Below are 14,009 nucleotides of genomic sequence, written 5' to 3' on the forward strand. Positions count from 1 at the left end.
GCTTGAGATTTCTGACATTCTATTGGTTAGACATGCTGTCACTCATATGTCCACCGCCAATGCCGAGATGTCAGGATTAGTGCTTCATCCTTTGTGTATTTGGACAGCTTCCACAGTGTTGTAATTAACATTTGTTTTGAAGGAAAGAGATATCATGTCTTCTGATTGCATACAACGAAGGATAACATGATAGCTGGATTTTAGTGTTTCTTTGGTGTTCATTAGTAAATTTTATATTTTCATTTGTTTGGCACAGTCTTAAATGTCATGAAACAAGCAAGGTTTTTGTCAAGGATCATGTCAGTGATCCACATTTTTATTGACATTTACTGAATTATTAGCAAGACTGGAAAAATAAGAATTCAGGGGAAAAAAGAACATTAATACACTATATGGCCAAAAGTATGTAGACACCTGACCATCACACCCATATGTGGTTCTTCCCTAAACGGTTGCCAAAAAGTTGGACGCACACAATTGTAAATAATGTCTTTGTATGCTGTATCGTTACAATTTCCTTTCACTGGAACTAACCTGAACTGACAATGCCCCTCTGCACAAAGTGAGGTCCATGAAGATGTGGTTTGCTAAGGTTGGAGTGGAAGAACATGTGTGAGCTGCACAGAGTCCTGACCTCAAACCTACTGAACACCTTTGGGAGGAACTGAAACACCGACTGTGCCCCAGGCCTCCTCATCTGACAAATGTGCCTGACCTCACTAATGCTCTTGTGGCTGAATGGACAAATCCCCACAGCCATGCTCCATAATCTAGTGGAAAGTCTTCCCAGCCGAGTAGAGGTTATTACAATGGCAAAGGGGGACTACATATGGAAGAGGATGTTCAAAAAGCACATACGGGTGTGATGGCCAGATGTCCAGAAACATTTGGCTATACAGTGTGTGTACTATGGTGGGTAAATTCATAACATGGATTGTACCAAGTTTTGGTACAAAATGACTACAGTAACTAGTCCTGATGGACAGCATGGTGGTGCGGTGGGTAGCACTGAATATGTTAGATAATGATAATGAGTCTTTATTGGTCACTTATTGCACATAGATTGCACCTAGGTGTGAATGTGTGAGTGCATGGAGCTTGGCACCCCATACAGGATATTTTCCCACCTCATTCCCAGAATAAAGTCGTTACTGAAGACAAACAAATGAATGTTGAATGAATGAGTGTGACAATATGCTCAAAGTAAAAAAACTTTCCCTATCAAAATCTGCTTGGTTTAGAAAAGACAAGTTTGTTTCACCATTATCTGTTAATTCATTCATTCCTTAAGTCATTCTTTCACACTGAGGGCGTTTTAGTGTAGCCAAGTAGTTAGTAGCATTTTTGTGAGGTGGAGAAAACCGTTAAACCTGAAGGAAGCCCAGACATGAAGAGAACATGCACAGAAACTCAACACAGACTATAACCCTAGCTCAGGACCAAACCTGGGATCATGGTGTTGTGAGGTAGCAACGCCAATCCCTGCACCGCCATGTCAACATTATCTGTGCAATGCTCATAAGATATATTAATCTTGTTAAAACTGATTTCATTACATGAAAATCTACTATGAATAGTCCTTTGTGAAAATCCATTTACCAAAGATATACTTCTACAAGATGTTTTATTCAGTTGTTCTTTTGTGTGTTTAGGTCAAAGTACTGTGTAGAGATGTATTTGCTTGAGGGAATCTGGGTCTATGTCATTTTGGAGATAAGTACTATAATCAAGAGGTACTTCTTGCAACCAATGGCCAATTACTGGTGCTCCCTGAAACAGAAAAGGAAAATGTCAAACACCTTCATTTTAACAGTATTCATTCAGTACATCTTCAGTCATTATATCTGGGTGTTTCGATCAAAATTTTGGTGCACTCATAATTCACTGTTAATTACATATTGTTATAAAAAGTAACTCAAACTACAAACAAAAGCTGCAGTGTCCATAAATCCTTTAAACATTTTGCTAGGCTGTAGGTCTGCCAATTCATACTACAATAACTACAAAAAATATTTCAGCTGAAATTTACTGGACTGTAGTACAATTTCTAGTAGTGTTTATGGAGAATGTGGTGAATAAATATGGCAATTTGCCATGTTGCTCACATTTGTTTCTTGCAGTGACATGAGAGCTTCTTGAATGCTTGGAACAGTCACCAACAATGCACCTTTCTTTTGGAAATGTTGGCTAACAAACTGCCACGCTCTGCAGAAAAGAAAGAAATTTTGTCATCTATACAGCCCAAAAATACTACTGAGATGAACATATGTGCATTCTGAATAGGCACAGAATCAGGTCCTTTGTCCAGGTTCATCGTGTTTAGCGTTTACTACCAGCACCTCATTGTGCTGGACAATTATGCTGCCTAGCTTATCATACAAATGCTGTTCTTTGCAATTGTACGGTCTTATTTATTTACTGTATGTACAGTATTTGTTACAGCATCATAAACAGGCCTACCCAGAGCTTGAATACCAGTGTGACTTACCTTACTTGGTCTTTGGGCTCCATAAAATACTCAAACACATTGTTCATTATTAGCACATCTGCATTTTTCAACAACACTGCCTGAGAGCATATATCTGCATGAATCACCTGTGGAAAGCACACAGAAATAATAATCAGGACAGATCACATGTAGCACTGACAACACTACGGTTTTAATCTGGTACCTGAATTCTGTCACTGAAGCCATACTTGTCCACAGTCATTGTCTGAAGCTTGACAAACTCTTCACATATTTCTACTCCAACAAGTTGCACTGCTGCACTGTAGAGGTAGCCCTACTGAGGAAACGTTTATCAGTTTAGAACTCAGAAAAGCAAGTAGAAATCATTTATCTAAAACCAGAGATGTAATACGTATAGACAGTCAATTGCATAAAATATAAATGGGGCAAGCTGTTTAATGCCTCTATTATGTAAGTCCCACCCCTCAGGAAAAAAAGCCAGTTTCCTTATTGATAAAGAATCTGGCAATGAATTCTGGCCTATCAGATTCTTACAGTGACATATGCACAGATCTAGGGCACTTTGCTCCATTTTTTATGAAGGAACACTCATGAGCAGTATCCACAGTGACCTAAAAATAAAAATACCTTTTTTTTCTTAATTTTTAACAGCCTTTTCAAATCTGAGCTCAAATCTTCAGACCTTGTACTCTGAGCCCAACTTCATAACAAGCAGGGATATGCAAAGAAAGTGTATGTGACATATGCATGTGTGACAAATAAAGGCTTCTTCTTCTAAATCTCACTGAAGTACATAGCTTTGTATGGTTGAAAATACTTGCCAAGATCCATTGCCAAGATGGCTGCCAAGTGGACAGGATTTACAAGAAATATTTCTAAAATATTTTGAGAGACAGTAAAAAATCATAACGAATAAGGTAATTATTATATTCAGTCAGTCATCTGCTTGTATACATGATTGACTAATTTACCTTTATTCACTTGGCAGACACTAAAGTGACTGATATTGAGTAGAGTTGCGGTACTCGATCCCGGACTCAGACTCGAGTCCAATTATGAATGAACTCGGATTTGTCATGCACTCGGGAAAAATTTGTGCTTGAACTTGACACAGAAATTTTTCAGTTGTAGAGTACAGTTGAGTCCGCTTCACGTGTAACATGAAACAAAAATACATAACATAAAATTAAGACAACAAGAAATTAATCAATATCTCCCTGGCTGACCAGGGGGCTTGCTGTCTGCACACACTTGAAACACACACACAGAAAGCTGCCTCATAGTGTGAGTACCGAATTGAGTTCTCTTTAGTGGCTTATTACGCTCGGACGGTCAAATAAATACACACACATCATGTCAAAATGCAGGTCTGGCTGAATATTCATGCAATCACAGTAGGTTATGTCTTAAGTGAATTAACAGTTTGGGGGAAAATCGGAGGTGTGTCAATACAGTATCTGTACATTAGGTCTAAAAGTGACAGCAGTCTAATAAACCTGCTGCTGTCTGTGTCATTAATGTTAATCAATCAACAAAAGACAAAGAAAAAATTGCTTTATTCAATTTCCACAGTATTTCTTACTTGAATACTGCGGATAGTCCTACCTGAGAAAACGTATCGTTGTTGTGAAATAAGATTCCTCATTTGTAAGTCGCTTTGGATAAAAGTGTCTGCTAAATGAATAAATGTAGATGCAACAGAGCTGTGTTCAGAACCGAGTTTGTTGTCATTCACAGACAGATTAAAAGCAGTAATAAAGCATGAAGCTTGTTATGACTTGCTGCTAAATGTAACTCTACTCTGTACTCTCTCTGCCTATATAACTGTGGAGGAGAGGCATCAAATCATCGAAAAGTCAGCTCGAACTGGGGGACACAATATAGTGTGATACAATAACAAAACAGGATCATCTGTATTTTCATACACTTGTAATATAATAAAAGTTCTACTTATACCTCTATACCCCTTTTTTCTTTGAAACCATTTTTTGATAGGAAACTAGTTGAGGTGCTGATGACATGAAATAAAAATATTAAACGGCAATGACAAGATGTAATAGTGGTATTTTTTGTTACATTTATGTTGCCACTGGTTTGCGAAGGCTAAAGTAGTAATTTAACAGCTCAGTGTTGAGTTTACAATTGCCATTTCAAATCTTTTTTCAACTGAATTACTTTCTGAACTCAGCAGGACTTTACTCTGACTCGGCCATTAAGGACAAGAACTTGAGTCCAACTCTGCCCCTTTTGGACTCTGACTCGATTGGTTAAGGACTTGGTTTCGACTCGAACTCGACAAAGGTGGACTCGGACCCAACACTAATATTGAGACTGAGTACAAACAAACAAATATCTGAGCGTTTCAGGGTTAAGGGACTAATTAAAGACCCCACAGTCTCTGACAGTTCAGGGATTTAAATTCATATTGATTGCTAACCACTGAACGACTACTGCCTACTGCCTCTATTCATTGATTCAATCAAATATTATGAAACTCAGGACCATTCATTCCAAAAGTACCTTACCGCATAGAGCACTGCTCCAAGCCTGGATCCCACATCCACTACCATCTTTCCTGCCAGGTCTGGGAGAGCTTGAAGAAACAGGAACTGGAGCTCCGAGATCGAGAAGGAATGTGAGATGAATTCTGCAGAACATTGTAAACTACAGCATTTAGCAACTTGCATGGGCTAAAAAAAAAAAACAAACCCAATGCCATCCAGCTGAGAACTGGTTAAAATTACCCATAGGTGCTGTCTTATGCGATCCACAAGTGAGACAGAAGTTGCGACTCATCTTGCCCTCTTCACAGAGACAATCTACCATTTCCTCGTCATACAAAAATGCATCCATGTGGACAGTAGGTTTGGGGTTGTGCAGAGTCTGCAAGGCAAAGTGGACTTTAGGAGGTGCCAAGTATGAGGCTAAAATAATGATAACCCAAAATACAAGAAGAACTTGCAAACCTTCTGAATGGCCATGGTCTCTGAAGGAAACACAGCCTCCAAGGGAAGACAACTCCTCAGGTCATCTGCAATACTTTGGAGTATAGCTCTCTGATTGTCAACCAAGTAGTTATCAAGATCATCTAAAAGATTACATAAAGAATATAATCAAACAAATACAGTAACTGGCTACAAACATCTCAAATACATACAACTTATAAGTGATGATGAATGTCAAAAAAGCACAAAGATTCTTCCAACTCTGGTGATATAAATAACAAATGTTAACTTAAAAACACTCATTAATTCGTCTGATAAACACACTTTACATGTAATGCAAGTAACACACTTTAATTTACTCATACAATTTTAGCAGGAACATAATGAATCACCTGAATACTTCATCCAATTGATCAGTTTAACAAGATCCTGAGAGTCTGTTCTGCTCAGTATTTGTAGAATATTATTCTTAGCGTCGCCGAAATTCATATTTAATCACTATGTTATGATCTAGGTGGCTGGAATCCAAACCTAAGAGGAAGTTTGACAAACGCGTGTACAACAAGGTTCTCCAAAATGGGGAGGAGCCACAGTATCTTATTTTTAAGGTGCTTCTTGAGTTGCAATTTAGTCTTGTTAACACTTTGGCCTGTGCGTTACAGTAGACTGCACTTAGCGGCCATAAAATATCCCACAACAAGTTATATGATTAGTAATTATATAGAAGCAGTTGGTTAATATTAAACTGGTAATAAATCTTCCCTATGTTTCGAGCTACCTTAAAATGTGTGCGGCTCGTACTGACTATTCCCAACATGATTTCTATGGCTTTGACATGGAGACGTTTTCTAAATAAGTAAATGAACAAGAGAAGGACAAAGAACTACCATAAATTAATATATAACTGAAATACAGTGTTAAATGCGAAGTAAATAGTTGTATACTACACTAAACCATCAATGTATAAACTGTTATTTTATACTGATTCTGGATCAGTTTTAATGCGACAGATGCTTACGTTAGTCCTCATGCTATGGGCGAAAGCCCGATCTGAGATCAGCACAGAAATGACGACATCCGATAGGTAACCCGGAAGTAGAAAGGTTTTATGGGAGTTTTTTTGTGAGATGACGTTTGTCTGCTTTTTCCGTGTAACAGCTGTATCGAAGGTAAGAAGAATCCAGACGAAATAATTTACACGAATGTGATTTCCACGGTTTAACAACACATCAATAGTTTTACTAGTTAGTTTATTCATAAGAGATTGTATTAGTTTGTAATTTCGGTGATCATCGCGAGCAAGCTAGCGGTAAAAAAAAATCATATCAAACTGGTTAGCGTTGGGTTGTTGTTTGTGGATTAGCTGAGTGATTGTGTATTAAATAAAACTTTGGATCTGAGCTACATCTTCCGCTTTTAACACAGCTTATAGTCAGTTAATAGTGATAGTGTATAATAACTCGTGTGGGGCTTTTTGTTTGGCCAAAAAACAACAACAACAACAACAACAACAACCTCAACCTCGGCTGTTTTGGTGTTTTGTCTATTCTGGTCAGAAGGGGTCATATACACAACAAAACCAAGAAAATAACACATCTAGTTACTGAGTGTTTCCTTACAGCTTCAGAAGAGCCACACACTCATCTTAGTTATTACAGATTACAGTCTTGCTAGCTCTGCACATTTTAAGCAATTGTTGTATCTGTTTCCTCTCATAATAGACTGTAATGATATTAGCTAATGGCATGATTAAATGTATGTTTGGGTTTGTGTGAGGACAGACTGGAAATCTGCACTTCTTCATCTTCTTGCCCGGGTCCCTGGTGCCAGTATCACCTGAAAGAGATTAAACGGAGTGGTTAAAAAGCTGTGGGGGATCCCCCACCTTACTGCAGAGCTCCTGTTCTCCTAACACGTATGGGGGGGGAAAACATTATCTTCTATTACTCATTACTACATAAACATAGTTCTAATATTACAGTAGTTACAAGCACTGAACCAATGCATGTGATTAATACACTGTGTCTTCCTGTCGTAGGCCGCTACATATTTAAACTGCAAACATGGTGTTAGCGGACTTGGGGAGGAAGATAACATCGGCGCTGAGATCTCTCAGCAATGCCACCATTATCAATGAAGAGGTAACACACACACACCACAGCCATGTTTCTGCACACATAACATTTCTTAATATGTGAAGAAAACAGCTACCCTATCCTGTATTTTTATGTGACAACTCACTCTCTTCTTCTTCAACGTTTCCTCCCAGAGAGGCTGTTTGTGTCTTGTTCAGAACATTGTATTTTTCACTCTTCCCCAGGTTTTAAATGCTATGCTAAAAGAGGTCTGTGCTGCCCTGCTAGAAGCTGATGTGAACATCAAACTGGTGAAGCAGCTCAGAGAAAATGTCAAGTAAGTACAGATCTTTTAATTCACGTAGTCTATGCTTCCAGCAACGAAGAAGCTAAATGTAATGATATTTATTAACCGTTCTCAGGGCAGCCATTGACCTCGAGGAAATGGCCTCCGGGCTGAATAAGAGGCGAATGATCCAGCATGCTGTTTTCAAGGAGCTTGTCAAGGTTTGAGTATTTTTGTGATTGTTATGGGCAAAATACTTCATTTTTGCATCTGTTTGTCCCCGCCCCAAAAAAAATCGCAGTGCAGTTTGTGGAGGGTTTTTTTTTTTTTTTTTTTTTTTTTTTTTTTTGCGGAAAACCGGTTGGTGAAATTGCAATTGTACGAAATGTTGATGTTGAAATCATGTTTGTTGGTAAATGAGACTTTTTAGTTGTACTCGTGTTCGACGCACATGAGTTGAAGAGGGCTTTAGCTGAATGCACCTTGTGATGACACCACATGACGTGTCTTGGTCCAAATCTGCAGAAAATTTGTGGTCATTTAGACGAATTGTAAGCTCCTCTGAATATTGTAGAGTTTGCTTAATTTTGTGCTGATTTTTGCTATTGCAAACTTGCTAAATCCTGGTGGGACTATCTCTTAGTGTACAGTGGCATCATGTAATTAATAATAAAAACACTTTGGGGTGTACTGTGTTAGGAAAATAATCAACAACGGGGTGGTGTAATGCAAAGCACCATTACCACCACAAAGTTAATCATAACCACACATCCTAAAGTGTTTTACTCCTCTTATACCACAGCCAATTGGCAACAATTAAAAATTTAAATTTGTTAATAAGCAACTCTTTGTGGTTTTAACTTGTCTTCTTCCACAAGACAAGTTAATCAGCTATAAATAGTTGTTCCCTTACCAGCCTCTCTTCTTCTCTATCTTTTGAAGTTTATAAGTCAGGAAAAACAGCTTGTTGCTGAGAAACTGGAAATCACAATGTTCAAAGACAAGCCTGTGGCAGAAAACCTACCAAGTGTTACAAAGCTCCTTGTTTAACATTTATGGAATCACCTCCTTTCCAATTATTATATATTTTACTTTTTTAAATAACACTCTTTTTTATTCATTTATTATTAGTCGTAGGTTATGCGGCGTGTCCTCCATACCCTGTGAAAGAGTTCTTAATAAATTATACTGTATTAGAATGAACACATTCATATAAACCTGTGATTTGAATTATGCTCAGCGCTACTGTTATAGAAAATAAATCACCACCTTCTGACTAATCAGGTTTGATTTGAACTAATAAGATAAGGTTTTGGAAATAAAAGTCTGGATTACTCTGTAAAAACACAGCTTTGCATTGCATTGACTTTTGCACTACAGTAGTTTTAAGTACAATCCTGATTGTATTGAAATGAAACCTTTTTTAGACAGAAGACTTTTTAGAGATTTTTAATGAAATATAAATGTTTCAAAAGGTCAGTTTAATGATTTAATGTATTTCTGTAGCTGGTGGACCCTGGTGTAAAATCATGGACACCTACAAAAGGAAAGAACAACATCATCATGTTTGTTGGCCTTCAGGGTAGTGGAAAAACCACAACATGTACTAAGGTGAGCCAGTACTGTAATGTCTCTAAATACATAGTTGTGGTTAAGTAAAATTCCATCAATGTATGCTTTTTATATACGAATCTAATAGTTTCTTCAAGGTATGGCTGTTCTTATAACAATTTTCAGCATGAAAGTGTACAAATATTATTTGACTACTGGCTGGCTTGTTTGTAATCGTGATTCTTCGTACTGTTTCTGTAGTTGGCATATTACTACCAAAGAAAAGGATGGAAAACATGCTTGATCTGTGCTGACACTTTTAGAGCAGGTGAGGTTTTCTTCTTTTTCACTTTGATTGTAGAGCAAAATTGACTGGATTGAATATAAAGTAATATAACGTGTGTTTTTCTTTTTTTTTTTCTCCCCATAAGGTGCCTTTGATCAGCTGAAGCAAAATGCAACAAAAGCCAGAATTCCCTTTTATGGAAGGTAATGTTTTTTGATTGAGGTTATTATAATGCACATGATACAAAACAAGAACATGAATGTTTTGTTATTTAAACCTTTGTCAATCAACAGTTACACAGAAATGGATCCAGTCATAATAGCTGCTGAGGGAGTCGAAAAATTCAAGTCAGAAAACTTTGAAATAATCATTGTCGACACTAGCGGTCGTCATAAGCAAGAAGATTCGCTGTTTGAAGAAATGCTACAGGTTTCAAATGCTGTGGTAAGTGTATGATGTAGTCTGCTTGTGTAAAACACATTGTGAATTGTTGGTAGTAACAGGTAAAACAGATTGCAAAAAAAAAAAAGTGTTGCATCTTTTATGCTGTTGTGATTTCCACAGCAACCCGACAACATTGTGTACGTGATGGATGCATCCATTGGTCAGGCTTGTGAGGCTCAGGCTAAGGCCTTCAAAGACAAGGTAGATGTGGCGTCTGTCATCGTCACTAAGCTGGATGGCCATGCTAAAGGTGGTGGCGCCCTCAGTGCGTAAGTACATAGCTACTCTTTATGGTGAAAACATAGATGTTCATGATTGTATTACTCAAAACCTAATGTTGGCTATAAAATATATTTGAGCAGAGTTGCTGCCACAAAGAGTCCTATCATTTTCATCGGGACAGGCGAGCACATTGATGATTTTGAGCCTTTTAAAACTCAGCCCTTCATAAGCAAACTGCTTGGTATGTTTTTTGTTCCTCATAATCCTACATGTTTATATCATTTTACTTTTTAAAGAAGTTTTTTTTATTTTAAATTGTTTGGCTCTTGGCTTTACAGGAATGGGAGACATTGAGGGACTGATAGATAAAGTGAATGAACTCAAACTTGATGATAATGAGGAGCTAATTGACAAACTTAAACATGGTAAGATGTTCAGTTTTTTTTTATATGACCCTGCTATATGACCCACAGTTCAGTATAGCAGGTGACTCTGGATAAGGGCATTTACAAAAATCCATAAATGTATACTGCACACAGTCACAGTCAGGCTGAAGTTAGTAGGAGTGCTGTGAGGATTGGTCTGAAATGTACTGTTGGGCTGGTGCTCTAGTGAACAAATGCCAGTGTAGTGCAGGTTTAGCATTAGACTGGAGGCCAGTTTTTATTAGAATTATATACAGTATATAAAATGCAGTGAAATGAAAAGTTTCATTGGGTGAGTCAGAGAGGGAGAGAGATACGTTTTGATATACTCAATATGGCCAAAAGTAAGAGAACATCTGCTCATAACATCCATATGTGGTTCTTCCCCAAACTGCAGTCACAAAATAAGACGCACACAATTGTGTAGAATGACTTTTTATGCTGTAGCGTTAAAGGTGAAAATCCCTTTAGTAGAATTAAAGGGCCCAAACATGTTTCCAGCATGACTATGCCCCTGTGCACAAAGTGAGGTTTATAAAGACATGTTTTGCCAAGGCTGGTCTGGAAGCACTGACGTGGCCTGCACAGAACCCTGATCTCAACCACACTGAACATCTTTGAGATGACTTGGAACACTTACTGCACCCCAGGCCTCTTCACCCAACATCAGTCAGTGCCTGACCTCTCTAATGCTCTTGAGTGGAGGTTATTATGACAGCAAAGGGGAAACTTAATCTGGAATGGGATGTTCAAAAAGCACATATGGGTTGATGGTCAGGTGTCCACAAACATTTGGCTATATGGTGTATATGTTTTCACAGAGATAAATACATTGTAAATAGATCCACCTGTATTAAATCAGACATGCCATGTAGCAGCTGCTGTTTGCTTGTTCCAGGGCTAATCTGTGATTACTGTTCACTCTTCTCATAGGTCAGTTCACACTCCGGGACATGTATGAACAGTTCCAGAACATCATGAAAATGGGACCTTTTGGGCAAATCATGGTACAGTGAATACAACATGCTCATGTTCACGTAATGAATACCTCAGTTTAACTTCTCTGAAGTTGAATATATCTGTTTATTGTTACACTTAGGGCATGATCCCAGGCTTTGGAACAGACTTCATGAGTAAAGGCAATGAACAGGAATCGATGGCCAGGTTAAAGAAACTCATGACCATAATGGACAGTATGAATGACCAAGGTAATCTAATGGACTGAGGAATTTATATAATAACTAAAACCAGATACCAACATAAGAAATAAAACACTTGGGAGCATGGTATTATAGGAAACAATTTTTTTAAAAATTCTGTGGTGGAAATATTATTTACAGCTTAACGCTTTAGGCTCCTTCCAGAAATGATAAATAAACACATCCTTACATAAAAAATCAGCACATCGATGATGTTTCATTTATCAAATAAGTATTTTAATTTGTTTATTATTCGGTTTTGATTATATGGTGTGTTCACTATACAAGTCACTGTAAATGAGCTCTTACTATAGAACATAATGTGTTCAAACGAGAATATTAATATAAACCTGTGATTTGAATTACAACCAGCACTATTGTCAGAGCCTGCTGTTATAGAAAGTTGATCAACCTTCTGATCAGTCTGATTTAAGAATTAAACAATGCAGTGGTATAAAAGATGTTATTAAACAATTGTTTACTCTTTGTAGAACTGGACAACAAAGACGGTGCAAAGTTGTTCAGTAAGCAGCCGAACCGGGTTCAGCGGGTGGCGCGGGGTGCAGGTGTAGCCACCAGAGACGTGCAGGAACTGCTTACCCAGTACACAAAGTTTGCCCAAATGGTCAAGAAAATGGGTGGAATTAAAGGTTTATTTAAAGGTATGTTTCATATGATGTTTTTATGTTCACACATGATTTTTGGGAGCAGCTTTCTCACAGAGTTATGGACATTTTGCAAATGTATGATGTCTCATTTGGTTTACAGGAGGAGACATGTCCAAGAATGTTAACCCATCTCAGATGGCCAAATTGAACCAGCAGATGGCAAAGATGATGGATCCAAGAGTCTTGCACCACATGGGTATGCACCACGCACTAATCTATCATTTCTAACAATATATAAAGGTTTGGTTGGCTTTACACATGACTGAGGACATTTGTCTCAGAAAAATCTGCTGTAGCATTTGAATAAAATAATCTTTTCACCAATTTGTTATTTGTCATACTTGTAAAAAGGCTTTTGGGTGACTGATGTATTTGTATTGATGCAGGTGGCATGGCTGGTCTACAGTCGATGATGAGGCAGTTTCAGCAAGGGGCTGCTGGCAATATGAAAGGAATGATGGGATTCAACAATATGTGAATGCTTAAGCCTTAAATAAAGATGGAAATCATCCTGATGGATTTTAACAAAAATAAAACCTAAGTGGAGCAGGATTTTCTTTTTTCTTTTTTCCCTCAGATAATACAGTCATTTATTAAACCATGTAAAATATTCAGAGACTTGAGTATTTATAAAGCTGCGATTTTCTGGAGAAAGCATTCACTAATCAGACTGTTTCACTTTAAAGTTTGATCAGTGACAACTACGTAGTTTTAAAACATTAGACTACATTTAAAGCCAACATCCTGTAAGACGTAAATCTTTTTTTTGCTGAGTTATATGAATGCGGTCTAAATTCTAATTAACATTATTTACTTATGTCTTTTTTAGAGTGCAAGGAAAGGTGAAATGTTTAAAGGAGTCTGATCTGGCTACTTGTGTACCACACAACACACATTCAGACATGTTCATCCTTTTTAAAATGTTGCTAGTAATTGCTGCTGTCCTTTATGTATGAATCTCAAGGAAAACAGATTTTATGATTTTGTTCCCCCTTTTGTGATTAAGATGTTTACAGTTGGGGAAAAAATAAGAAATCATGGTTCATTGTCCGAGTCCTTTTTTCCTGGAATTGCCCTAGAAGAACTTTGGCTTTGTATGTGAGACTAAAGAACTGTAGTGTCAGATAAGTCTGTGGCAATATTTTGTCATAATATAATAAATTTATATAGCAACATTTTAATTGATGGTTGTTTATTTTGTTGTGCTTATGCCTCTTGGTTTGGTTTAAGGAGTTGCTGTCCTCTGTAATGGACATTTAGAAAAATGTTGTTGAACTTTGTTACAGTAAGAACGATTTATAATGAACCCTTGAAGTGTTATGTAAAATATACATTCATGGAGCACTTAAAAACACCAGTACATCTACTAATTCATACAATTATCTAATAGGCTAATCGTGTGACAGCAGTGCAATGCTCAGAATCTTCAGGCAATGTT

At 37.5% G+C, this 14,009-nt stretch overlaps 2 protein-coding genes and 1 long non-coding RNA gene across 3 annotated transcripts; 1 reads left to right on the plus strand and 2 right to left on the minus strand.

Moving 5' to 3' along the window:
* Positions 1-271: 271 nt before the first annotated feature.
* Positions 272-5,995, minus strand: zgc:109986 (class I SAM-dependent methyltransferase). Its single transcript, XM_017475960.3, has 8 exons — positions 5,808-5,995; positions 5,437-5,558; positions 5,215-5,353; positions 4,996-5,117; positions 2,673-2,783; positions 2,489-2,595; positions 2,106-2,205; positions 272-1,770 (listed from the first exon to the last, which is right to left on the minus strand). Exons 1-8 carry the CDS (start codon positions 5,902-5,904, stop codon positions 1,654-1,656), a joined length of 915 nt encoding a protein of 304 aa, XP_017331449.1. The 5' UTR covers positions 5,905-5,995; the 3' UTR covers positions 272-1,653.
* Positions 5,996-6,439: 444 nt separating this feature from the next.
* On the plus strand, positions 6,440-13,752 carry srp54 (signal recognition particle 54). Its single transcript, XM_017475959.3, has 17 exons — positions 6,440-6,584; positions 7,197-7,330; positions 7,454-7,556; positions 7,736-7,827; positions 7,913-7,997; positions 9,283-9,387; positions 9,589-9,655; positions 9,759-9,816; positions 9,907-10,057; positions 10,178-10,326; positions 10,420-10,520; positions 10,618-10,704; positions 11,638-11,711; positions 11,804-11,912; positions 12,395-12,565; positions 12,672-12,767; positions 12,958-13,752. The coding sequence occupies exons 3-17, from the start codon at positions 7,479-7,481 to the stop codon at positions 13,047-13,049; spliced, it is 1,515 nt and encodes a 504-aa protein (XP_017331448.1). The 5' UTR covers positions 6,440-6,584; positions 7,197-7,330; positions 7,454-7,478; the 3' UTR covers positions 13,050-13,752.
* Positions 11,218-12,406, minus strand: LOC124628505 (uncharacterized). The gene is made up of 2 exons (XR_006983063.2): positions 11,553-12,406; positions 11,218-11,439 (listed from the first exon to the last, which is right to left on the minus strand). It is a non-coding gene; the product is annotated as an uncharacterized LOC124628505 (long non-coding RNA).
* Positions 13,753-14,009: the final 257 nt, after the last annotated feature.

The sequence above is a fragment of the Ictalurus punctatus genome, chromosome 9 (genome assembly GCF_001660625.3).
Source record: "Ictalurus punctatus breed USDA103 chromosome 9, Coco_2.0, whole genome shotgun sequence".
NCBI classification, from domain to species: domain Eukaryota; kingdom Metazoa; phylum Chordata; class Actinopteri; order Siluriformes; family Ictaluridae; genus Ictalurus; species Ictalurus punctatus.